At 40.9% G+C, this 26,407-nt stretch overlaps 1 protein-coding gene across 4 annotated transcripts in view; it reads left to right on the top strand.

Annotated features, from left to right (window-relative positions):
* The window catches only part of DEAF1 (DEAF1 transcription factor), a 36,909-nt gene that overhangs the window by 1,174 nt on the left and 9,328 nt on the right, over positions 1-26,407 (top strand). For 2 of the 4 annotated variants that reach the window (XM_060262135.1, XM_060262136.1), the window contains exons 2-10: positions 1,182-1,279; positions 3,963-4,092; positions 6,339-6,485; positions 7,540-7,679; positions 9,036-9,101; positions 11,967-12,093; positions 12,557-12,685; positions 13,115-13,246; positions 20,395-20,645. In XM_060262135.1, the coding sequence (XP_060118118.1) occupies positions 1,182-1,279; positions 3,963-4,092; positions 6,339-6,485; positions 7,540-7,679; positions 9,036-9,101; positions 11,967-12,093; positions 12,557-12,685; positions 13,115-13,246; positions 20,395-20,645 (1,220 nt within the window). The remainder of the gene's footprint in view (positions 1-1,181; positions 1,280-3,962; positions 4,093-6,338; positions 6,486-7,539; positions 7,680-9,035; positions 9,102-11,966; positions 12,094-12,556; positions 12,686-13,114; positions 13,247-20,394; positions 20,646-26,407) is intronic. The other 2 variants (XM_060262137.1, XM_060262138.1) reach the window with 2 other exon arrangements.

Consider the following 26,407-nt stretch of genomic DNA (forward strand, 5'->3'; position numbering starts at 1 on the left):
CGCATGCGCCGGAGCGTGATGCGTGCAACCTCAGTTGAGGAGGCTTGCGGACTCTGTGTGAATGGGCGGTCGCCCGTTTAAACCCACTGCTCAGTTTTCTCAGTCGCTTCAAACACGGCGGTTCCCCAAAGTAATTGGTTCTTACATGATTTCAGTTTCCTTTTGTTAAGCGTGCAGACGTCACGCGAGAAACATGCATGTGTGAGTCAGTCTTCAAGCTGATGGAGGACAAGAGTTGCTGCTTTCATCCCTGCCCTGGTCCGTTGTGTGACGCTTTTCCTCCCAGGCCATTCTGGCCCCAATACAGGGTTGCTGTACGTCTAACAGCTGCCCCACGAGCAAAAAGCAAGCAGTTGTGGACGCCTGCAGTTCCCCACTACGGCGATGTAATCGTGCAAGCAGGAATCTTATCTATTTGACTGTTGGTCGGTTGTAAAAGGCACAGGAGCGCTATCAGAGAAGAAATGTTGGCGACCCTAGACACAACAGTTTAATAAGCTACAGACCCATACTGCATCTTGCATGTTTACCACATATTTGAAACATATCAAATATAAAAGTAAAAACAGGCAGATAGAAAAGCACACTAAACCTCATACTGTTAACTTTTATCCCTGAACTGAAAAACAAGCAGAAAATTGTATATACATGTCAGCGGTTTAGAGATCCTGTCCTCTGTTGCATTTGACCACTGTACAAACTAATTACTACTGTTGAACTAGTGGTCTCTGATGCCCTCTGTTTGCACGCTGATACCGTTGCAAGCCCTAGGTTAGGAAATAGCTGGAGATTTTGGAGGTGGAGCCTAGGGAGGGTGGGGTTTGGGGAGGGGAGGGACTTCTGCAGAGAACAATGGCATAGACACCAAAGCAGCAATTTTCTCCAGGGGAACTGATTTCTGTCATCTGGAGATAAACTGCAATATAGGGAGATCTCCAGGCCTCACCTGAAGGCTGACAACCTTAGCACATGGCTGATGTTTATAAATGCTTATGTAAATATTTGCTTTATCTACTGTAATTTGTAACCCAGGAACAGCACAGGTGCTTTATTTGTGTCACTGACAGAAAACTTAAGGAGTAGATATGTTATTGAATGTTTCACTGTTTGGGGTTTATCAGATACTTACAAGCATATGGTAAAGCACTAGTTCTTACATTTATTCTGGTCATATCTTACAGAAGTGACCACAGTAACAGTAGCCAACGTGGGTACCTCTGCAGACAACGTATTCACCACTTCAGTGGCAAATGCAGCATCTATATCAGGACATGTGCTGGTAAGGGCTGGGTTGAGCCAATATATATCTTCAAATATTCAGTACTACTTTTGTGATAAGTAACACCAAATTTAGACAAATCATTAACAATCCATTGACTCAACTGCATGCTGTAGTGGGATCTTGTGTAGGGCTTGCAGGATAAATCTGTTTTTCTGTACTGCCGCTTGTAATCCCATTACAGGCAATCTCCCAATTATACAGAGGTAAATCCAGGTTTACTACACTGAGTGCTCAGCAGGAAACTGCAGCCAGTCATTGCTCCTTGATGAACATGTACCTATTAACTGCTTATTTCCAGTACATGTCAGGTCTTGAGTTGATACAGCATGGTTACCGAATTGTTCCTTAGGTGGAGGGGAGGGGACAGATTCCTAGGCCTGCTCCAATTCAGCATGGTGTAGTGGTTAAAAGCAGCGGACTCTAATCTGGAGAACCTAGTTTTGATTCCCCACTCCTTCACATGAAGCCTGCTTGGTGACCTTGAGCTAGTCACAGCCTCACCAGTCACAAGGTGCGTGTTGTGGGAAGAAGACAGGAATGTGATTGTAAGCCGCTTTGAGATTCCTTAAGGTAGAGAAAAGTGGGGTATAAAAGCCAGCTCTTCTTTTTCCTCACCATTCATGTCCAGGATGACAGTGGCATTTCTCTTCCTGATCAGTATTATGAATGCATCCTGGGTCACAGGTTGTAATTAATATGGTCTCAGCATTCCTTGAGCCCTAAACCACCTGTTTATTTGCCAGTGCAGCAGCCCATAGGATTGGGCAGTGTAATTTATTTATTTGCATCCAAGTTTTTATTGAAGAACTGCAGACAACTGTCTAAATTATCGTATATAACCAAAAGAAACAGCCTACATTTTATATGTGTGTATAACTTCACATAATATATAAAGTAAATTATTATAACTTCTCTAAAAGTATCTAAATAACTTTACTTTTGATGAGTACTAAATGTGAACTGTTCTGTTCAAACCCAACTTATTATATATGGTTCTATATTTAAACTATGTTCTTTTTGTCCCTTTGCTTCTCAAAACAATAATTATGCTTTAAAACAAACAATAGTTAGTTTCCCAAGTTCTTAAATTCTTGAAGTCTTCTATCTTCTTGTTTTGATCTGATAGTACAGTTGATTAACAGATAAGATAGTTATATATTAGAAAACTGCGAGCACATACCTATCTGCAGCCTACACCTCCCGACTCTTTAAGCTATACATATTTCAAAACTAATAAGTATAATAAATATAAATTTACAGTACATCTAATTTTATTTCACCATTCTCTGCTTCTTCAGAAACATGAAGTTTGTTGCTTTTAGCTGGAGTCAGCAGTGATTGAGTCTTCCTTTTTACAGCTCTAGTTTCTGCTTGCCCTAAAGAAGACAAGTCCAGTGCAGTTAGTAAAGCTGATCCAGAAGCGTGGTCATAAGCAGTATATTGAACTTGCTGGTAATCCACAAACATTTTGCCAGACCGCAACCAGCAGTATTTTATACCAGCAGCCTGCAATTTAGATATGGTGGGTTTTAAGTCTCTTCAGATCTTGAGCATTTCTGATGAGAGGTCCAGAAATACAAGTGTTTTGTTTCCTTGAAAATCCAAGCCATTCTGCTTCCATCAAAATTTTCCTCCTAGTCTGATAATCAGCAAACTTCACCACTATATCTCTGCTAGGAAAGGTGACCTTGGAAGTTTTTGTTGTTTTACCAACATGATAAGATCTCAGAACAAGAGGCGTCACTCTCTCTTCTAGTTTTAGTGAAGTGGCCAACCAAGACGCCATAAAAATAGAAAGATCGGTTGTTGCTTCAGCATTTGGTGAAAAACCATGGAATTTCACGTTTTTATCTCTTATACAAAACTCCAGCATCATAATTCTTTCTCTAGACCAACCATCTTGAGAGCTAGTTCTGAGCTTTTTTCTCAGGGAGGCTGTTTTCTTTATGGCTTCTTCAGCTTTTTGAGCTGTTTGCTTATGTTGAGTCTCCAGTTTGTCAATACACTGAGCTAAGGGGGTTATCATATCCATCATATCTTGTCTTAACTCTTGACATTGATTCTCCAATGTTTTAGTGGAAATGTTGTCATTAGGAGAGGGTCAGCAGTGTTTGTATCTCTGTGGCCTGAAGGAGCTGAGGGGATGCTAGCTACTACAGCCGAAGCAAAAAACTCTGTTAACAAGGGAGCTCCCCTGGCTTTCTTTTGATTTTTGTTATCCTTAGAGGCCTCAGGCAGCATATTCAAGTCTAGTTTGCTTTAGAATAGTGAATTAGAATTAATTTTAAGAATGAGAGATCAGGGAGCAGCAGATAATGGCTTCTTGTCAGCAGGGATTGAAGTCACCAGTAGCGTAATTTCTGAGCTGTGCAAAGGCCAGGGGATATATCTTCACTGTGACTTGAAATGCATTACTAACTCGTGAGCTGACCAATGTGATTCAGAAATTTGTTTACATGTTGGATCCAGTTGGAAGATCTTTGTGCACAACAGAGGTCTGCTCCTAACCAACTTAAAATAGAAGAGTTAAATAGCTATGGATTCTGCCACCTACCTCACATAAGTAAAAATATACAAATTCATATTAATCTCTGAGGAATCTATGAAGAAGATGTAATGAAACACAAAAAAAGAACAGGCATGTCACATTGTACTATCTGAAATTCTGCTTCTTCTGCAGTCCGGAAGAACAGCTCTTCAAATTGGGGACAGTTTGAATGCTGAGAAAGCCACTCTGATTGTGGTTCACACAGATGGCAGCATTGTAGAGACTGCAGGGCTCAAGGGGCCATCTGCTCCACTCACACCAGGTACAATATGGTCTGTTATGTTTCCCCCCCCCCCCAAAAAAAGAATTGTCACATATAAATGTTCATTTACTGTATTTGCATAGACAGGAAAAGGATGGAATATTTTTGTGTAAGGAAAGTAGAATGTACACATGACTAGGGACTGCTCTGTTGGCATGGTTAATGTACTTACTAATCGCCCTTACTAATAATCTTGCTGAGATTTAAAGGCACATGCCCACCTTCCAAAACAAAAGCAGTCGGCAAGTTTCTAAACCTGTTGAGATGGAAAGGCATATCGTGGTTGTTGGGGCAGGGCTTCCCCCCACCAGCTGGCTGGTGGCAGGGAGGAACCTGCAAAACCGGGGGATCCCCTGCTGGAATCGGAAGATGGTAAGCCTACTTCAGCATGAGATGGATTGACTTAAGAAAGAAAGCCATGACCTTCAGTTTGCAAGACCTGAGTAAGGCTGTTAATGATAGGCTGTTTTGGAGGTATTGATTCATATGGATGCCATAAGTCAGAGATGACTTGATAGCATGTAACACAGAGAGACTTTCTTGTTCTGCTTAGACTTGTAGAGCCATTTTGGTGTAGTGGTTAAGAGTACAGACTCTTATCTGGGAGAACCGGGTTTGATTCCCCACTCCTCCACACACCTGCTGGAATGGCCTTGGGTCAGCCATCACTCTGGCAGAGGTTGTCCTTGAAAGGGCAGCTGCTGTGAGAGTCCTCTCAGCCCCACTCACCTCACAGGGTGTTTGTTGTGGGGGAGGAAAATAAAGGAGATTGTGAGCTGTTCTGAGTGGAGGGCGGAATATAAATCCAATGTCGTCGTCTTCTTGTTCTACTATCCTCTCCACTTAAGGCAGAACCAAAACAGACTAAGACCATTGGGTTGGTACAATGTTAAGAATTGTCCTAAACAGTGTTAAGAACTGTCCTAAAGTTTGTCAACTTATGGCTAAAATTTCCATCTCTTTCTCCCTAGAGACAAACTTAGCTGTAATGATCAAACGGATAAATTTTCAACCACTACACATCCTACATTGTACCAACCTAGTTAGAGATCTGTGTGGCCAAAACAGGCAAGAGATAACTGGTTTGGTATTGACTGCAGGGCTCTTAAAAGGACAGTTTGCTAAATGCATTGCCAGTTTAAATCATAATGACAGAAGCGTACTTGAATAGATTTCCTTGTTAAAACGCGAACTTAGAATGGTCATTAAAAGCAGAAAGAGAGAGAGAGCTGCTTTAACCACTTCAAGGATACACTTAATTGGGGCTTAGACTTTTATTTTAGCTCTGGGGGAAATTAACATAATTGCTAAAACATGTATTTTTTCTGTATTTTTTAAAAGACTGGTAGGATTTTGGTTGAATGGTTGCAGCCATCTGCATTAAAAATAAATAATTCAACTTTATCTTTTATTTGTAGCCTGGATTGTTCAGCATTGTGCTATCTTCTTTTTCTCCACATGGTGGCGCAGTAGCTGTTTGAACATTTTCCACCTTTTGCTTTGTCACATTCATCTTGAGTCTGTTAAACACATACAACTAGCTGTCTGCTCTGGTAGCCAATACATCAGGGCCAGTCCCTGTGTTATGTGAGCAAAATGGTTGCCACTTTTCCATGGTTGTAGCCTTTATTAACAGTAACCTCCATTGACTAACAAGTATAATACATTTAAAATATGAATCAATTGGAAACATTTACAAATGATAAATAAAAACATTATATCACTAATTAAAAAACCTTTAAAAGGTATAACATTCTTCAAGTTGTCACAATAATGCCTAGCAGAGGAGCGTCTTATGGATATCATAAGACACAAAAATGTGTCCACAGCTCACATCACCTCAGGATTAACATCAGCTAACAGAAAAGAAACTGCCTGGGACTCAATGCCAAGATTGCATGGTTGTATCCCATACTTCTCTGATAATGGTTAAAGAAGTGCAGAAAGGACTGGAAAGACAGCTTTGTGATTTCTCCTGCTAACTTCTGGGGAAGAGTAGAACTGGCATGGGAAGTAACCACGTCATGTGCCCTTCAATGTTTACATGGTTTCTGCAGTTATAACACCTTCAAACAACAGGTCTGCTTTTCGCTAAAGATTTTATTTGCATCTTCTTTTAACTGTGAAAGATCTTGCCTAGTTGCTTCGTCATGCTTAACAGTCAGCTGTTTGTCTTTGTTATTCTTTTTTCTGTAGCAAAGAAAGAAAGACAGCCTTAGTTTATTGTGTGTTTTCTTTCCACTAAGGGCCTCAGTCTCCTCCTACTCCCTTAACACCCGGCCAAGAAAAAGGTGGAACAAAATATAACTGGGACCCTTCAGTGTATGACAATGAACTCCCTGTACGATGTCGAAATATCAGTGGTATCCTGTACAAAAACCGGCTTGGCTCAGGTAAGATGTCTCGTCTTAAAAACAGAAGAACTCTGCCGGATCAGATCAGGTCCGTCTAGTCCAGCATACTGTTTCATACAGCAGCTAACAAGTATGTTAGCTGGTGGGCACAGGTATCAAGGTCCACCTCTGATATTGCCTCCCAGCACCGATATTTGGAGGCCTCTGAATATGGTGGTTTCCTTAACTCAGCCTAGTTAGTGACTATTGTTGGAACTCTTCTTCATGAATATGTCTATCCCCCTTTTAAAGTCATATACACTTACAGTCATCTACTTATAGCCATCACATCAAGTCCACTGGGAATGAATTCCACAATTTAATTGTTGTCTGCCATGAATTTGTTGTCCATCAGCTTCACTAAGTTCAAAAATTAGCCATTTTCTGCACTCCATGCATAATTTTAAAAGCCTCTGCCATGTCCCTCCTTAGCCTTCTTTTTTTTCTAAATAGAAAAGAAATTCCAGACTTTTCACACTTTCCTTATAACACCTTCATCATCTTGGTTGCCTTGTTCTTTTTGATCTGCAAGGATCAGCATTTCTTCTTAAAGCTTTTAGGTAAAAGTGGATCAGCTCCCAGCCACTGTCAAAAGTCTGATGTAGAACTGGATTAAATCATTCTGAAGTTTCATGACAAATTGTTCTTTTTGCCTACACTATGACATCAAGAACCACATGATAAGTGTGAGAGCCTTTCTGGGCTCCTGCCTCAACTTTCAAAACATTTTTTTCTGACTTCATAAAGCTTGTTAGATGTACCAGGCGACATTGAAGCTCTTATTTTTGTAGCAGACGTAGCTGGCCAGACTGACTCATTTTGAGCTTTGGCTGGAGACCTTAGGATATGGTTCCATTGATTGCATATTGCTCATCTTCATGTCAGATGTCCAGATGAGCCTAGATTCTTTCGATTCAGCTCCATCACCAGGTTTTTGGGTGTGTTCAAGTTTATCAGCATTGTGAGAGGAGGGGGAAATGGAAGTGTCGTTGTAGTCATTTCTGCATAAATCAGTTCTGAATCAGTAGCTAGTCTTTCTTTTGTCCCATTTGAGGTGGTCGAGGACGTTGCATTAAGCAAGGGGAGAGCTGGTACAGCCCCACAGAGTTTGAAGCCATGGCAGGAAGAGCCAGCAGCAAGGACTGGAAAAGAAGCATCCGTTATGCAGGGAGGCCATTACAGTGCCTTATTCATGTAAGACGGAGCTTTTTCTTTTCTACTCTGCAGAGGCTGGAAAGGTAGTGTTTTCCGTCACTGGAATTTAAAGAAACTGGACAAAATGTTAATCATATTCCTAGTCACAGGAGTGTAACAGACTGATTCTATGCATAGAAGTTCAACATTTCCTGGTAAGTGTAATTAGGTTCACAGCTTTAGAGAGATTATGGGACAGAGAAAGATGCATTAATTCTGTGGAACAAAGGAGGTCCAAGAGTAGCCTAAAAAGTTCTCCGCTGAGAAAAATATTCAATTTATTTCATTCAGAAGCAACTAACACTAGTCCTGACCTCTAGAAAATGAAAGTTGGCATGGGAATAGGAGAAGCAGACTGAGTCTTGCACGTTTTTCCCCAGGGCAGTTTGTTCACATACCTGTTTTGATTGTACCTTTCCTTCAGTGAACTTAGAGTGGCTGTTACCTTCACCAGGGCTTTTTTTTTTAAAGTTTAAATATAATATTACATGATATTAACAGTTTAGATATTGCAAAAATAGACAGAGTTCAAAATAAAAAGGTCAATCCACTATGACATGAAACTAGAATGTTGTAAATATTCAAAAATACATCATTCTTTGATACAACTGATTTGCAGGTATGACCTCTTTTTCACCAGGGCTTTTTTGTAGAAAAACCCAGCATGAATGTATTTGCATTTTAGGCCACACCCCTGGTGTCACCATTGTTTTGCAAAGGGCTTTTTTTGTAGAAAAAGTCCAGCAAGAGCTCATTTACATATTAGGCCACACACCCTGATGCCAAGCCAGCCAGAACTGCGCTCCTGTGTGTTCCTGCTCAAAACAATTCCTGATATTCGCAATAACCCTGTTGGGTCAGTGCAGCCTAGAGATGATGCCTGTGAGTCACTCACTTGGCAATGCAATCCAACCCAAGCAGAGTTACACCCTTCTAAATTCATTGAGGTTAATTGGTCTAGATGGGTATAACTCTGCTTAGGATTGTGCTGCCAATGGACTTCACCACTGCACAGGGATTTTGATCCAGATCACCTATCCTTTGTCCAACACTAGCCAGACTAGCTTTGCTGCAGCTATAACAGAATTTTATATACGGCAAGCATGGCAGAGCCAGACACCTAGAAATAAAAGGAAATCCCCTTGGTTGGGTTGATAAGTCCATTAGGAATTGCTTTAAGATGGAGTGCAGGAGTTGTTGCTACTTTGGTACGGAGTGTGGGGCCAAATCCTGGTGCTAGAGGCTCTAAACTCAAGCGCATTCAGCATATCAGAGTATAGTGTAAGATAAGTCTCTGGATATATTTTTGGGAAGATTTGTTTTTTTCCTAATTCAGCTCTTTTCCACAATTTTCAGGATGGGATATTAAATCCTCATGCTGCCTCATGTACTTGTGCTGCTTGTTGTGACGATATGAGCTTGGTGAGTTCTCAGCTGCTGATTCAAAAACTGTGAAGGCTATCTGATAGTGTACTGGGCTGGTGCAGGTTCTAATTTTGAGCATCGTGAGAAAGGAAGAATTCTACTATGGTAGCCTGTAGGGTTCATTTCTCAATGGTTGCTGGGGGGGGGGGGAAGAGATGGAAAGGCCAAGAGGATTGCAGGACCACTTCTCTGTGAAACTCAGGCATTACTTTGGCTTTGATGGCTTTTGGCTGGAAGAAACACTGTCATGTTTGTTAAAACGGCATGGTAATTAGCCCTGACCTGGATAGCCTAGGCAAGCCCAGTCTCATCAGATCTCGGAAGTTAAGCAGGGTTGACTCTGGCAAGGACTTGGATGAGAGACCTCCTTCATGAGGACAAGGGCAGGCTTTATTCAGCCACCTCTCTGAATAGCTTCCAAGCCCCCAGTAGGGAGCAGTCACCAGAGGTCACCGTGAGTTCCAGGTGCAGACACAAACAAAAATACAAAGGGAAAAAAGCATTTATTTATTTATTATTTTATATAAATTCTGTGAGGTTTACAGCAAACTAATTGATTCAAATTACTTTAAAAGTACTCCAGTTGCAATAAAACAATTAAAATCAAAGAATATATTCAGATGCATCTGCAAGGAACAATCAGGGTCACCTTGGGGAAACTGACCACTCTGAATTTTTCTGTCACCTTCACCCAGTACCTCAGGCACTCAATATAAATTTCTGTCAAAAAATAACTAAGCACCAGATGTTTTTAAATTCAAGCCAAAAAGTATATCAATTTACAAAAGGCAAGGAAGGGAGTGAAATAATAGGTATTGATTGTTTATAAATCATGGGTGGCCACACTTGCTTAATGTAAGAGCCACATAGAATAAATATTAGATGTTTGAGAGCCGCAAGACATGAACATCAGGTGTTTGAGAGCCACCAGATGGAAGGAAGGAAGGCAACTAGATGGAGGGAGGGAGAGGTGGAAAGAAAGCAACTTTAGCTTTAACTGCCTTGACTTGGAGAAATGATTTAAAGACACAAATGCCTTATCCAAGCTGGCTGATGGGGCGGTGGGGGATTCAAGAGCCTCACAATATGTGTGAAAGACTTGGCAGGCAGAAGTCCAACTAAACAGACAATCTCTAATCACCAGAGATGTTGGCAGGCTGAAGTGTAATAAAATCAACTACTGGCAGGCTAACAAGCAGGCAGTGCTTTCTTGGCACGAGGAAACACTCTATTCAGAGAAGGATTATAAAATAAAAAAGGGTCACACACTCTTTGTCTTTCACACAGAGGACTATCTGACTTGTGCCAGAAATATCCCCACAAAGTTACTCTTCTCACTAGCATACAGGCACACTCCAGACCTTAGAGTGATACCACAGGACTCAAACCTTTGAGTGCTATCTCACAAACCCCTCAGTTCTGTGTGTCTCAATCCCACCCAGCTAGTGTCCCAGTCTGTCTCCTGGGATTTCTTCTCAACCACAAGAATCTAGACTCTCTCCTGTGTGTTGGTGTGTTCTTAATTAAACCAGGAGTCTGCCCTGAAGTGCTGACAGGTCTCCTCTGCAGAGTCTTCAGTTTCCCTCTGCTACCAGTGACACAGTGGTGCCACCACTCAGTTTTTTTCTACACAGAAAGAGCCTGGTTTTGCCCCTTCTTCCAGATAACTCTCTCTCTCAGACAGAAACTCAAATCCAGTCCTGTCTCAAGGAACTCAGCCCACAAGGCTGTTCTCAGCTTCTTCCCAGTTGAAATCTTCAACTCAACTCCTCCAGTACTCAGACTGAACTAAACTGTGAGGTGATTTCCCCCATTGCAAGCCTCCTTGCGATTGATACATTTGGTATCCATGGCTGCAGCTCAGCCAATCAGAGTGAGCTGTTCTCTGCTCACCGAGGCTAACTGCTTCAGTCCATTACAGCATCCTTATATAAAGACATTTTGCAGTGTTTCTAAGGATTGCTGCAGATGAACTGAGGTGATTTCAAGTAGGTGGGTAGTATGGAGGCTGCAGGAGGAAACACCTAAAGAGCAATCCTAAGCAGGTCTCCTTAGATCTATTCAGTGGGACTATTCAAAAGTACTTCTGTCACTTTAAGGGAGTGAAGCTCCGTTCTGTTTTTGGTGTTAGCAGGAAATCGTGTTTAGGATTGCCTTATTATTCTCTGTATAACCATACCCTGTAACAACTGTAAAATACTATCCTCGGGATTCTTATGTAAAAGGAGTGTGCAGTGGTAGAGCACTACTTTAAAAATACTTCAGAATCTCAGGGTTCATTAAGAATAATTATCATAGTTCCTTAGAAGAAAAATGCAGTGACTCTAGAACACAATTATACTGGAATAGAATCCACCTGATTTCTTTCAGGGGCTCTAATTTCAGATTGTTGTGTAATAGAACTACAGATTTAAGCAGTAGGGAAGTTTGGAAAAATATTTGCTAGACTTTTTGTTTCTTTTGTTAAGAATTATGTGTTTGATAATGTTAGTGGGGGAGGAAAGGAACATGTAGCCTGGCCTTGGATCATTCAACTGGCAGCAGTCAAGCTATCAGAAAGGATAAGAAGAAATGGGGGGAACTGTAGCGGCATAATATGAATTCGGGAGTTGGGTGGGATATCAGTCTAGCACAGCAGTTCTCAGCCTTTCCAGACTTGGGACCTACCTTAATCCACAAGTAGAAGCATGGAACTTGCTGAGTTTGAAGCCCGTCTCATGATATTTCATTGCAGTTAGTTTGCAAACACCATAAAATTAATCTGGGATATCTAGTTCCCCTTTCCCACAAAACTACTGTCTGTTTTAACCTTCTCTTTATAAAAAGAAACTCTTGAGACAGAGGTTTTGTGTTTGTTAACAGAGTGGCCCAGTAAGACTCTTTGTGCCATATAAAAGACGGAAAAAAGAGAATGAATTACCTGCAACTCCAGCAAAGAAAGATTCTCCCAAAAATATTACCCTGCTTCCTGCAACTGCTGCTACTACCTGTAAGCCTTTCTTGGAATGAACATACTTGTCAATTACATTTTGCCTTTCAGAAGTTTGCTTATTAAAATACTGAAGGGTCATAACATAGGAAACAGTATGTAATAATTTTAATGATTTTATTATGATTTTATTATTAATATTATATTGTTTTAACTGTTAGTCGCCCTGAGCCTGTCAGGGGAGGGCGGGATACAATTATAATTAATTAATTAATTAATCTCATGGTGGGTGGGGGGGTTGTGTTATCTTTCCTTTCCGCTTCTGTCACTTTAGGAGAGTGAAGGTGCAATATGTTTTTGGTGCTAGCAGTCAGTATTTTGTCTTCCTGGTTCTGATTACTTTACAAAGGCTAGTGTATCAAGAAAATAGCAACAAAACTTTTTCTTCAGAAGTCTGAACTTTTGTTTCTGATTTTTGTTTTGACTTGTAAGCAAAACCTGGATTCTTTTGGGGTTTTTTTAGTTACCGTGACTCCTTCAGGGCAGATTACTACCTCAGGCACTCTGACATTTGACCGTACTTCGACTGTTGAGGCCACAGCCATTATCTCAGAAAGCCCATCCCAGGGTGATGTTTTTACCGGAGCCACTGGTAAGTAACATAAACTACATTCAGATGTTCACACATACGTTAGAGATACCTATGGGCAGGTCTTTTTTTGAGCAAGAATGCAGTTCTGGCTGGCTTGGGGTCAGGGGGTGTGGCCTAATATGCAAATGAACCCCTGCTGGGCTTTTTCTGCAAAAAAACCCTGTGTGAAACAATGGTGATGTCAGGGGGTTGGCCTAATATGCAAATGAATTTCTGGGCTTTTCTACAAAAAAAAGCCTTGCCTATGGGGAGTTGTGGATTCCTAATTCTGAAATTTCTGTATGAAGTAATTAAATTCTAGGGATTTGCATGTGACTAAACTGACTAAAAACAATTATTGTGGCTTCAAATTCATGTAGAATCCAAATCAAGAGATACCTTTTTTTCTCCAGGAGTCCTGATTCTGTTTGTTGTTTTTTTTTCACTCAGTAGTACAAGACACAAATGTTCAGCAGCCATGCCGGGTCAGTCATCCGGAACCTCATTACCCAACTTATCAGGACAGTTGTCAGATCTCCACTTTCCCAGAAGCAGCATTGCCAACTTCGCATCCTAAAATTGGTAAGATTCCACCAGATTCCAAAATAATTAAACTTATCTGGCTTCAGGTAGCTATTTCAGCTTTCTTCCATGAGAGACTGATTCAGGGAAAGAAATTATATCTTGCTTGTCTTTTCTTTTCCAAAATTTAAGCCTCACTTTCCTGCTCTGATCAGAGCCACCAAGGCAGCTAACACATTAATAGCGTACAGAATGAAAATATGTCTTTAAAACTAATAAACCAAACAAAAACACAGCATTAAAACAAGTAAAACCAAGTTAAAATACAAACACATCAAACAACAGTTAAAACATAGGGTAGGAAGTAGGGGGTCGTTGGGAGACTGTCAGTTTAAATGAAAAAATCTTAACCTGCTGGTGGAAGATGGCAACAGAAAGGGGAAGGGTGAGTCTCTCTGAGAAGAGAGTTCCAGAGTTTTGGTGCCACAACTGAAGACTGTCCTTGCCTACTTGCCTCATCTCAGAAGGCAGGGGTATCCAAAGCAAGGTCTTCGAAGATGACAATAATGATCAGATAAACTCATATGAAAGTTGGTGGTTCTTCAGATCTGCTGGTCCCAAGGGATGTGGGGCTTTAAAGGTCAACACCAGCACCTTTAATGATGCCCAGAAACAGACTGGAAGCCAGTGTAGTTGGGCCAAGAGTGCAGTTATACGGTCCCTATGGTCCACTCCAGTCAACAACTTGGTTGCACTAATCTGCACCAATACAAGTTTCTAAACACTTTTCAAGAATAGCCACAAGTAGAGTTGTCACACAGCAGAGTATGAGGAAGGGCCTTCTACTGGCTGTCACCACTCTGGTAAGGGTCTGTATGGGAGGGCCCAGAGCACCCACTCCACCCCTACATCTTCCTTTTTAGCAAAACCTTTTAACCATGACTGAAGAGACGTGAGGACCCAGGCAATTTAACAAGAAGTTTAATATACAGTATTTTTTGCACCATAAGACTCACTTTCCCCCCCAAAAAAAGTGGAGGGAAAAGTGTGTGCGTCTTAAGGAGCGAATACTGCAAAAAATTCACACAAATGCCTCTAAATTCACACAAACGGCTCTAAAAACTAGGTGCGTCTTATGCTCAGGTGCGTCTTATGGAGCGAAAAATACGGGTAAGTGCTCTAGAACAACAAGTGGGTAGTAAAACATTTAGTGCAACAGTGAAATAAGAAACAGTGAAGGTTGGTGTAAATAAATAAAAACCCTGATGCTTCTGACTAGACATTTCCTGCTCCTTTGCCAAAACTCACCATCTCCTTAGGGTGAGGGATCCCTCTCTCCAGCCGCCTTCTCTCCAGAGAGAACCTTTCTCCCTGTAGCCTTTTCTAGAGAGAACACGCCCTGTCTGTGGCTTGGCTTTTTATGCTTTCCTCCCAGGTCCCACTCCACTTTGGGCTAGTTTTCCCTCCAAAACTCTGCCACCCTATCAGAAGGGATCCTGGAAGATGTAGGCCCATGAACCACTCCTAGGCAGGCTTCTCCCTGCCCTCTAGGCTGCATTAGGCCTCAGATCATGACAAGAGTGCATTAAAGTAAAGTAATCTAGATGTAACCAAAGCATGCACCACAGTGGCCAGATCTTTTATGTGCAGCTGGCTAATTAGTTGAAGCTGTTAAAAGGCTGTTGCCTACTTATTCAGCAGAAGACCTGGGTTCAAGATCGCTCCCAGTTTTTTTCCATTTTGTTTAGATCTCCATCCTTCCTATGTTTAAAAAATTAGCTAGACAGTTATTGGGGTTATTGCCAAGGGAAATTATCAGTGCTTATTTGAGGAAGGGAAGGTTCCTGATGCCTTTGTATATGACAATAATGGAACTATATGATGACCTCAATGATCATAGAATCATAGAGTTAGAAGGGACCTCCAGGGCCACCTAGTTCAATCCCCTGCACAATGCAGGAACTTCACAGATACCTCCTCCACACACATACATCCCCAGTGACTCCTGCTCCATGCCCAGAAAATGGCAAAAAAAAAAAAAATCCAGGATCCTTGCCCAGACTGGCCTGGAGAAAAAATTGCTGACTAATCCCAGTGGCAATCAGTATTTCCCAGGGTGTCTGAGAAAGGACACTTCCTGCCCTCCTTTTCCTGATTTGCTAATTCACAAAAATTAGCATTGCTATCAGATGGCCATCTAGTCTCTGTTGAAAAACCTCCAAGGAAGCCTGTTCCACTGAGGAACCACTCTAACTGTCAGGAAGTTCTTCCTAATGTTTAGCCAGAAACTCTTCTGATTTAATTTCAACCCATCGGTTCTGGTCTGACCTTCTGGGGCAACAGAAAACAACTCTGCACCACCCTCTATGCGACAGCCCTTCAAGTACTTGAAGATGGTGATCATATCACCTCTCAGTCGTCTCCTCTCCAGGCTAAACATACCTAGCTCCTTCAGCCTTTCACATAGACCCCTCACCATCTTTGTTGCCCTTTTCTGGACCCATTCCAACTTGTCTATACCCCTCTTAAATTATGGTGACCAGAAATGAACACAATACTCTAGGTGAGGTCTAATCAGAGCAGAGTAAAGTGATGCCATCACTTTACATGATCAGGACACTATACTTATGTTGATACAGCCCAAAATCTCATTTGCCTTTTTAGCCATCACATCACACTGTTGACTCATGTTCAGTGTACAGTCCACTAAGACGCCTAGATCCTTTTTGCACATACTACTGCTAAGACAAGTCTCCCCCATCCTATAATTATGCATTTGATTTTTTCTACCTAAATGCAGAACTCAACATTTATTCCCGTTAAAATTCATTTTGTTTTAGCCCAGTTTTCCAGCCTGTCAAAATCATCCTGTATCCTATCTCTGTCTTCTACTGTAATTACAGCCTCTCCCAATTTAGTTTCATCTGCAAACTTAATAAGCGTTCCCTCTGTTCCAGGGATGTCAAATGTCTGGCCCATTGGCCAGAACTCGTCTGTCCAGGGCTTTAATCAGGCCCTTGGGGCTCTTTTCTCCCCCCTCCTGTTCTCACCCTTTGAAACCCCAAAGCTGCCAAAGTTCCTAGCTCCTCCTCCTTTGTCTTTGCAAGAGGAAGCAGGAAGCAATCCTGGGCTTGCAAAGCAAATGCAGAGTGGATTTTCCATTAAGGTCTCTGTGCCCAGATAGTCTATAAAGGGTGGATGCTTTGAGCCAGCTTGTTCAAGTTCAAGTTAGTCTTTATTGGCATAAAAATTTCAAGTAGAGTGGAACTATTGCATACATATACATCTGAGTGAGCATAAACATAAATTGTTTCTGTGAGATCCCTTGGCATACTTTTAAAACAGAGTAAATAAACTTAGCCACCTTCTCAGTGATATAGCCAGCTTGTTTCTTCTGAATGGACCTGAGAACTGGTGCCTAGTGAGTACTCTAACCAGGGAACCCACAGCCAAAGGGGGATATTACACTGCAGTGCCATTGCCAATCTGAGTAGATCTGGGGGTGGGGGGAGAAGCTTGCAATGTCCAGCCATTTAATGTTTTCCTTTTTGCCTCACTCCATCCCCATTCCTGGATGCCGCAGTTGAAACATGGAGTAGATGTTCACCTTTGATGTTTTCCTAGACTCAGAGCATTTTATATTTTTAGTTTCTGCTGTGATCCTTGTGCTTTTTAACGTTTTATTTTAAAAATTGTATTGCCAAATCCCACTATCCCCCCAACCTTTCCATTTTAAATAAAATATTGCAGGAGTTTTAAGCATGTTTGTATTTTAAGTTAAAAAAATAATATCTTTAATTGTGTTTGTGTCCTCTATAAAGTTTGTATCTCTGCTACCTTTCATTGCATTTTATGACATGCATGGTTTGGCCCCACAAAGTCCCATTTATGTCAGATCCGGCCCTCGTAACAAATGAGTTTGACACCCCTGCTCTGTTCCTTCTTCTAAATCATTTATAAAGATGTTGAACAAAACGGGTCCCAAGACAGACCCTTGAGGCACTCCACTTGTCACTCTTCTCCAAGAGAATGAGGAACCATTCACAAGCACTTTTTGGGCACAATCTGTCAACCAGTTACAGATCCACCTAATAGTAACAGTATCCAAACCACATTTATCAACTTGTCAACAAGAATAGTATGTGCAACTTATCAAAAGCCTTAATGAAATCAAGATAAACTTTGTCTACAGCATTCTCCTGATCCAGCAAAGTAGTAACTTTCTTAAGAATGGATATCAGGTTAGTCTGACATGACTGTTCTTAAGAAACCCATGCTGGCTCCTACTGATCACAGCTGTCCTTTTTAAATGTTCCAGGACTGGCTGTTTGGTGATTTGTTCTAAAACTTTTCCAAGTATAGACATCAAGCTGATGGGTTGGTAGTTACCTGGATGCTCCTATTTCCCCTTCTTGAAGATGGGGACAACATTTGCCCACCTCCAATCTTCTGGCAGCTCACCTGTTTCCCAAGAATTCTCAAAACTGATGGACAGAGACTCAGAAATTATGTCCACAAGTTCTTTTAGTACCCTTGGATGCAGTTCATCTGGCTCTGAGGATTTAGTTTCATTTAAAGAAACTAGGTGTTTATGTACTATCCCTATGCTTATCCTAGGCCGCAATTCCCTTCCTTCATCATGTGTTCTGTTTTTGACATGTTGAGCACCATTTCCCTCACAAGAGAAGACTGAGGAAAAGTAGGAATTGAGCAGTTCTGCCCTTTCTTCATCACCTGTTACAATTTCACTCCCCTTTCCTCACAATGGGCCTACCATGTCCTTGCTCTTTTACTTACCTTGTACATAAGAAAAGAACTATTATAGGCTAGTTTTCAGCCATCTGTTTTGGGGGAGTATATTGTGGCGGAACAATGCCAGGGGCACTCAGCTGATAGATGCATCCTTTCTTAACTCTGTTCAGTCTTGCTTCCATTCTGCTTATGAGGCTGTGATCCTTTATCATTCCTGAACCTTTATCTGGAAATCTTTCAGCAGTTTTTGACTGAAAGATTGCTGTAGCTCCTTGAGTCTAGCTAGAAGTATGGGTTGTGCTTTACACTTTCTTAATGGGGTGCTCCCAAATAATTCTTGTTAATAATTGAGATCTTCATTGGGAAATAAAATGGTATTAATCTCTAAAATTAAATAAAATAATGAATGTCACCTCTGACTTGTGAGAGCTGCTCATGCTAAACAGGGACCAGGGCTATCACTGTATTGTGTTAACCAATCAGTTGAAATGCTGGATCAGTATTTGAAAACAGTGGTCAAATGATTAACAATCTAATATTAAGGGACAGCTCTGATATGAACCTGTGCCAGTTAGTTACAGTCTATTTCCTGTGTCCCCTGCATTCAGTTCACTGGGTCATTACCAGAAAGAAGGTGTTTTCCATAGTAGTTACCCAATTATGAAACTTCTTTTCCAGAGAAATTTACGTGATGCCTATGTTAATATCTTTGAAGCACATAGTAAAGCCTGTCCTATTTACCCATGCTTTTAATTCTATGTAGATTATAGGTAACCATTTCTTTTAATATTTAATTACTGTATTTTTAGATTGTCATATTTGTGGTAATTGGATGTTATTGTTTTATAAGAGCTACCTTGAGTAGCTATATTTGGATGACAGAAAGGGAAGATAAAAATGTCAAGCTTTGTTCCTTACTGTGTAGAAAAACTACAAGTAGCTGAAAATGATCCCTTCTACAAATATGCTCTTGTGGAGGAAAAGCATGCCTTTCTAATTCACATTAAATAGTGGTAGTCCATGAACACAACTGGGCAAACATCTGTTTTGTTTACTAATGCAATGAAAACTTTTAGGTTTATATGTTTACTTATACAATGTAGCCATAATATAAAGGTTGCAAATATAAACTTATAATAAATGATTGTGACATGAGTCTATATTTAAGTCATCATTTGAAAATAAAGTAGGGAAGCAGAGCACACATGGGCTCCTGCGGGATTTTATGGGTGAAAATATGAAGATCATTTTGAGCTACTCTGAATATCTGTGTGTTTATGTCTCAAAATATTTTTTCACTTTTAGTTTGAAATTTCAGGAGAAAGTCTTGGCAAAGACTCTTTCTGTAAGCAAATATAGTAGCCAGCAGGCAAGCACCCTTTATGGGCTGGTTCCTATAGCTGGCTGTCTTCTCTTTGCAGGTCTGACAGTTAAATGGACAAAGGAAGCATTCAGAAATATGACTTTTTATTTCCGTATCCTTCACACATTCCTTTTGTACTTCTCTCCTCCCTCCATTTTTTCCCCTGCAAAGGTGAATCATGGACTTGTTGTGTCCCTGAGTTCTCCTTTCTGTTGTTGGGCCTCTTTGTGAAGAACCAATGGCCCCAGCAAGAGATTAAGCAGGTCCTCTGCATAAATGCAGTTTAGGAGCAGGGTATGTATTCAAAGAAGAACCTCTCTGTGCTTTCTGATGATACTATTAGGCTTCCCCTTTGACTGTAATATGGACTGCATCAAGCTATTCCAGAGTGTCCTTTCTCATTTGCATAGGAAGAGGTAGCGATCTACTGTAGTGGCTGTGGTGGGTGGACACCACAGAATGCCCCCCTATTCCAAAGAGTAGTATAGATGCATCTGCTGTGGTAGCCTCCCAAGACAGGAAGCTTCAGCCCATCTTGGGAATTGCTGCCCTAATCAATTAGTAAACATGAGAGTGAGTTACAATTGTGGTGATCTTATGCTAGCTAATGTAAAGATTTATTTCTGCCCTCAGTATGATGCTTGTAGAGCCTTCCACAAAGCATTGTCAAAAGAAAGGGTGGCTCAAGCTAGCAGCCTGAAATGCCCACCTCTCTAGTGCCCAGCTGGCATGATCCTAGGTAGACTACAGAATTAGTACCTTCCTCTGCAGTCTGCTCTGAATGGATCCAAGGTAGTAGCAAAATGGAGGAGGTATGCACCTGCTCTGGGCGGAATCCAAGGCAGGCTGTAATAGAAAGGATTCTGCAACCTGCCAAAGCGGCTGCTCTACATGTGCAGAAGATAATGATGGGTGTAAGACACACACATTGAATTCTGCTGTGTTGCTTCCCCCCCCCCCCCCCCCCGCTCCCACTGAGGCAGTGAACTAGCAATACTGGATAGACTCATTGAAGTGAATACATCCTGTTGTACTTCAACTTGATCTTGGATTGAAATCTTTAATTCCATGAGTTTTCTTTTTGAATGTCTAGTATTGACATCACTTCCGGCTTTGGCTGTACCACCCAGTACCCCCACCAAAACACTGTCTTCTTCCGTGGTGAATGGACTAGAAATGACAGAGCAACGAAGCTGGGTGTACCTTGAAGAGATGGTCAATTCACTACTCAGCACAGCTCAGCAGCTGAAGAATCTCATTGAACAAGCTAAGCAGGCTAGCTCCTCATACAGAGAAGCCGTTGTCACTCAAGCAAAAATTCAAGCAGATGTGGAAAGGAAAGAGGTAACTGTGCCACAAGAAATGAAACCATTCTGGGCCAAAATTTCTCCAGAGCCAGTGACCGTACAACTGCTTTCTTTTATGGAAGAGTGGAGGTTTGGCTGCTGTGAAGCTTAGGTAGTATTCTTCAGTTGTGTTGCAGAAAATATCTGTATTTCAGTGTTGATGAAACTGAGGGCAATGCAGTGAATTATAACCTTTTAGTAGTTAGAAACAATACAAAGCTTTTTCATAGAGAGATTATACAAAGAGCTGAGTGTACTTGCTGTGTGCCAAAGCTAATCTCAGTTTGGGCTCACCATAGCATCCCAGACTCTTGTCTTAAGGCCGGAACAAATTAGGACAGTTATTTTGCACAACTTGCCGTTTCCATCATATATAAGCTTTCAAAAACTGAAAGTGCAGAGAGAAATGGAGCAAGAGGGGAGTAGCATAGGGGGGTGGAAACAGCACTAAGATTTAGGTTAGATAGCCAGCAGAGGATCACTCAGCAGTACTTAACCTGTTTGTCCTTCTCATTTAAATGTATCCATAATTCAGTTGTCGGTATTTGATGAAGAGAGCTTTGATTTTGTTATACCCTGGAAATCTAGTTGGTCTTTAAAATGCTGTGGGATTCGAATCTTGCTCCTGTATTTCAGACCAACACAACTGCTCACCTGGAACAGTTGTCAGATAAGCAGAAGAAGACATGAATAAGCCCATTCAAATCCACACCTAAACAAGGAGATTCATAATTTCTACACATTAAAAAAAAAAAAAAGACTGTGTGGGATTTTAAAATAAACCATGTACTTCACAGCAATGTAACACAGGATTGTTAACCTTAGACCAGTATAGCATTGACATGTAGTTCTGGAGCAAAGGTAAAATGTTTTTGGTCAGTGCACCTTAAAGGGAAATATTGAGACTATGTTTGTAATGCCTAATGTGCTGACTGGAGACAAAACAGCAAACAAAGAGTGATGCATATATTTTGATTTAGTAGTTCAGAACAGAAAAAGCAAATGACTCAAGTCTCCAAAGTTACTACACATAAAAGATATTGCTTTGTGGATGATGATGTTGTTAATCAGTGAAAATAAAGGAAGCTGCTTTCCTAAAGCTAGGCATTAAATTGGTTGCTGTGAGGGACTTCTGTGCTCTTTTTTCTGTTCCAGGTTTTCTGGAACTCAAAAGAGAAATGTAATGAGGTAGATAATTGATATTTATTATTTCTGACAACTGGCTTAAATAGAATGTGTGCAATCAAGCCCTTATCTTTCCACCCTTTTTGATTCTAGGGTCTCTCTCAGTGAAGTAAATACGTTAAGAACATAAAGAGAAGCCATGTTGGATCAGGCCAATGGCCCATCCAGTCCAACACTCTGTCACACAGTGGCCAAAGAAACTCAAGTACCATCAGGAGGTCCACCAGTGGGGCTAGAAGCCCTCCCACTGTGCCCCCCCAAGCACCAAGAATACAGAGCATTACTGCCCCCCCCCCGACAGAGTTCCAACAATATGCTGTGGCTAATAGCCACTGGTGGACCTCTGCTCCATATGCTTATCCAATCCCCTCTTGAAGCTGTCTATGCTTGTAGCCGCCACCACCTCCTGCGGCAGTGAATGCCACTTGTTGATCACCCTTTGGGTGAAGAAGTACTTCCTTTTATCTGTTCTAATCCGACTGCTCAGCAATTTCATTGAATATCCACAAGTTCTTGTATTGTGAGAAAGGGAGAAAAGTATTACTTTCTCTACATTCTCTATCCCATGCATAATCTTGTAAACCTCTTATCATGTCACCCCGCAGTTGACATTTCTCCAAGCTAAAGAACCCCAAGCGTTTTAACCTTTCTTCATAGGGAAAGTGTTCCAACCCTTTAATCATTCTAGTTGCCCTTTTCTGGACTTTTTCCAATGCTATAATATCTTTTTTGAGGTGCAGGGACCAGAATTGTACACAGTATTCCAAATGAGACCACACCATTGATTTATACAGGGGCATTATGATACTGGTTGATTTGTTTTCAATTCCCTTCCTAATAATTCCCAGCATGGTGTTGGCCTTTTTTGTTGCAATCACACACTGTCTCGACATTTTCAGTGAGTTATCTACCACGACCCCAAGATCTCTCTCTTGGTCAGTCTCTGCCAGTCCACACCCCATCAACTTGTATTTATAGCTAGGATTTTTGGCCCCAATGTGCATTACTTTGCACTTGGCCACATTGAACCTCATCTGCCACGTTGACGCCCACTCACCCAGCCTCACAGATCCCTTTGAAATGCCTCACAATCCTCTCTGGTTCTCACCACCCTGAACAATTTAGTGTCATCAATTTAGTGAACAATTTAGTGTCATCTGCAAACTTAGCCACTTCACTGCTTACTCCCAACTTCAACTCCAAACGTTGGTATAATATGCTCTAGATATATATCTCCAAGTCAGGGATGAAGATGTAGCATGATATATTTGTTTGTTCTAGTGTTGTGTTATATGCAAGGCTTTTTTTTCTGGAAAAAGAGGTGCTGGAACTCTCAAGAGGGAAATGAAGGAGAAACACACAGGTGCCACTCATGAACTTTAAAACATTCCCCCCCCCCAAGAATTTTGTTTCTACGAAAAGGTTCCAGAACTTTGTTCCACTGCGTTCCCACGGGATGAAAACCCTGGTTGTATGATGGCTCTGAGAGGATTAATTTTCCATCCATGACCCACAGACCATTGTTATTCCACAAGCTGCTTCCTGATAACTTATTCTCCTGCCTGAGGATATGCTGTGTAACCAACTGTAATTACTTTCCAGAGTTACATGTTTTAATAAAATACAGGCTGAGTCAGTACCCTTTTTCTTTAAATAAGAAAGACACAACTACTAGTGTGATTTTTCAACTTGAAAGTTGTTTAAACTTCCTTTCCTCTATATATTTTGAATGTTTCTAGGATGGGTATGTAGTTTATATTTCTGGATTTTCTGGAAGCTTATATTTTTTCAGATTTTTCTGAGCAGGAAAATATGAAACAAAAGGATATAAATATTTTAAGGGGCAGGTAGTGATTTTGGCAGGGAGGTATTCCTACTGATAAGCTGTTGTTACTTCATCCCTACCAGATTCTGCTTCAGGAGGGGAATTTCTTTGCACACTCCAGTGACAAATAGAGTCCTGCCTTGGTGGCAGCAGCAAGAGAAAGATGATGGCTTACATAGCTGGATGGAAAGGATCTGAAGAGTAACCCGATTCCTTCCACCTGGCAGGGCTGACTGAGCACTGTTCTCCCTAACAGCTGGGTTGACATGAAGGGAGTAAATGCACATTTCCTATCTAGGCAGGCTCATCTTCTTAATACTGTGTGTATGGGACAAAGAAGACTGTTGAGAGAGCATGTGCATCAGCCACCTTCATGCTGATCCCCAGACTTGTATCCAGTTGAATGACCATTGCCCAGAAATGTGTTGTTTCATCGGATGCACTGAGATCAGATGTGGCTAAGGCTTATGAAGTCGTCTTTGTGTCTTCCACAGAACAAAGTGTCTTTAGTAAAAGGAGTTTGTCAAAAAATAAAAATATCCACAAATGGTTAGTTTTCTCATTAGGCAAATTTAATTTGTTAATGTTAACATTCCTGTGGTTAGTGATAACATGACTAGAAAAACAGCTTCCCTATCCTGACATTTGTTTCCCCAGTACTGTTCAGGGCAGTCCTGGAAAGGGCTTGTTGCACAATTGGAGTGCTCTTGACATGGGCAGGAAGCAAGTTACCCGTTTTTGTCAATTTCCTGCCTCTGCCTGTAGTTCCTTGTGCCACATCCCATACTTATGGGGGGTCCCTTGACAGGAGCAACGTCTCTGGTGGGTGGGTTGTGTGCAAAGGTAAGCAGGAAAACTCAGTGGTACAAGCAGAAATTTGCTTGTGTTTTGCTGAATCTACAATTCAGAATCCTTTCAGTGTGAGACTTATGAAACAAATGTTCTTGGACTTTTCTTAATTTTGTAGTATTTTGAATGGAAAGTTGTTTGAAATGTTATTTCCCCTGGGCTTTACAGTTTATGTCTTGAGTGCTCTAATCAAAACCTTCAATGATGATAATATTTACATAAATAGGAACTGAAAAGCTTCTGTAAAATTAATTTCACTGGAATCTTCATTCTGTCATCTCCTTTTAAAAGAAGTTATATCAGTTCTTCCTTTCCTTTCACACAAGACAGGTGGAATCTTTAGATCTTGCAGAACAAGAAAATAAATTGTTCAGGTTGCAATCCCGTATAACGTTGCATAGATTCATCCCATTTAAGATCTGTTTTGGAACATAAACACACTACAGCTGCTAAAGCAACAATATGAGGTAACTGAAGTACCCGTAAACTTTGAAAGATACACACATCAGGGGCACCTCTGTGTTCTTGAAACTCAGCTCTGCAAAAACATCCCTCTTACAGTATATAATTCAAGCAGTCATAATTGCATTCTGTTGAGCTTTTCTCAGGAACTGAAGCAACGTGTTGTGAGCTTCACAATATGTATTCTGGATGTAACAATAGTATTATATCCACATGGACTAGTTAGTATAAGTCTGTGTTTTTTTGTGTCATGAATGCAAACCTATTATAAACTGGTTTAATTGTCGTGGCTATTTTGGAAGATGCTTGAAAACAGAAGGTCTCTGAAAGTAATGAGACTACTACTAAAGATCCTCCTCCTAAAAATCTAAAATTCCTCTGGGATAGGATTACATGGCAGAGTGAGTTCCTGTACCTTAAATGTTCCTTTTTAACAGAAACAAAACAAAACCTTTTTTGCCCCCTGCACTTGGAAAAATTCACCCTTCAGTGAAACTGAACCCTAGTGAAACTGATACAGGACCCCTTTTTGGCATTTGGACCCAGCAACCAGTCAGAAATGGCAAGGTTACATCCACCATTTTCTCAATAAGTGCAATTGTTGTGAAAGAGAAATTCTGTGGTGCAACAGAACATGGTTTTTACTGGAATACACAACCATAACTATGGAGAGGGAAGGCTAAGCTATCAAAATGATGGGTCAAAGACCATTTTATATGGCAAAAATCCTGATACCACTCCCACCCGTATCATTAATCAAAATGTGCAGCAGTAATCCTCTTCTTTTGTTCTCACGGTACTTGCAAGGACATAAAGTTCAGAAATCTGAGCTCACTCAAAAATGATCATGGAAATGGGCTCACAGAGACTTCTCCAGGGAACAGGTACCCACTGAGATATAAGATGGATGACACAAGATGTCAGTGCTTCTCATTTCCACATCCCTTCTCTGTAATTTGCTCACTGGCTGAACTGAATTTGGGATGCTACTACATATATGTATATTTGAAAGGTAGAGGCCGATTCACTAAGTTTCAACAGCTAATATATTATTGAGATGATATTTCTATCTATTTTTCACTCTGCCTCCAGAGAATTTCCTAATTTGATTCTGTGCCACAGTCAGTTTATGTTCCTGTAAATTCACAACCCTCAGAACCTTGATGTCAGGTCATAAAGATGATCTGGAATTAAGTCCTTAATCTGCTTATGTATTAGGTTCTACTCTTGGATAAATCTACTTTGCCTCAGATTGTTTTCAAACCATTCCTCTGGAGGCTTAATACCCTGGCCTGGTGTTGAATCTAATTTTGGCTATTATCTTTGGTGATGATACATTTAACTTAATTTATTTAGTGCTATGTAATAAAAGTTCCATTGCTCACTTGAAGGTCCTCTGCACTGCAACTTTCAATATCAGTGCTGAAGGTTTTATTAAA

Source organism: Heteronotia binoei, chromosome 21 (assembly GCF_032191835.1).
Source record: "Heteronotia binoei isolate CCM8104 ecotype False Entrance Well chromosome 21, APGP_CSIRO_Hbin_v1, whole genome shotgun sequence".
Taxonomy (NCBI): domain Eukaryota; kingdom Metazoa; phylum Chordata; class Lepidosauria; order Squamata; family Gekkonidae; genus Heteronotia; species Heteronotia binoei.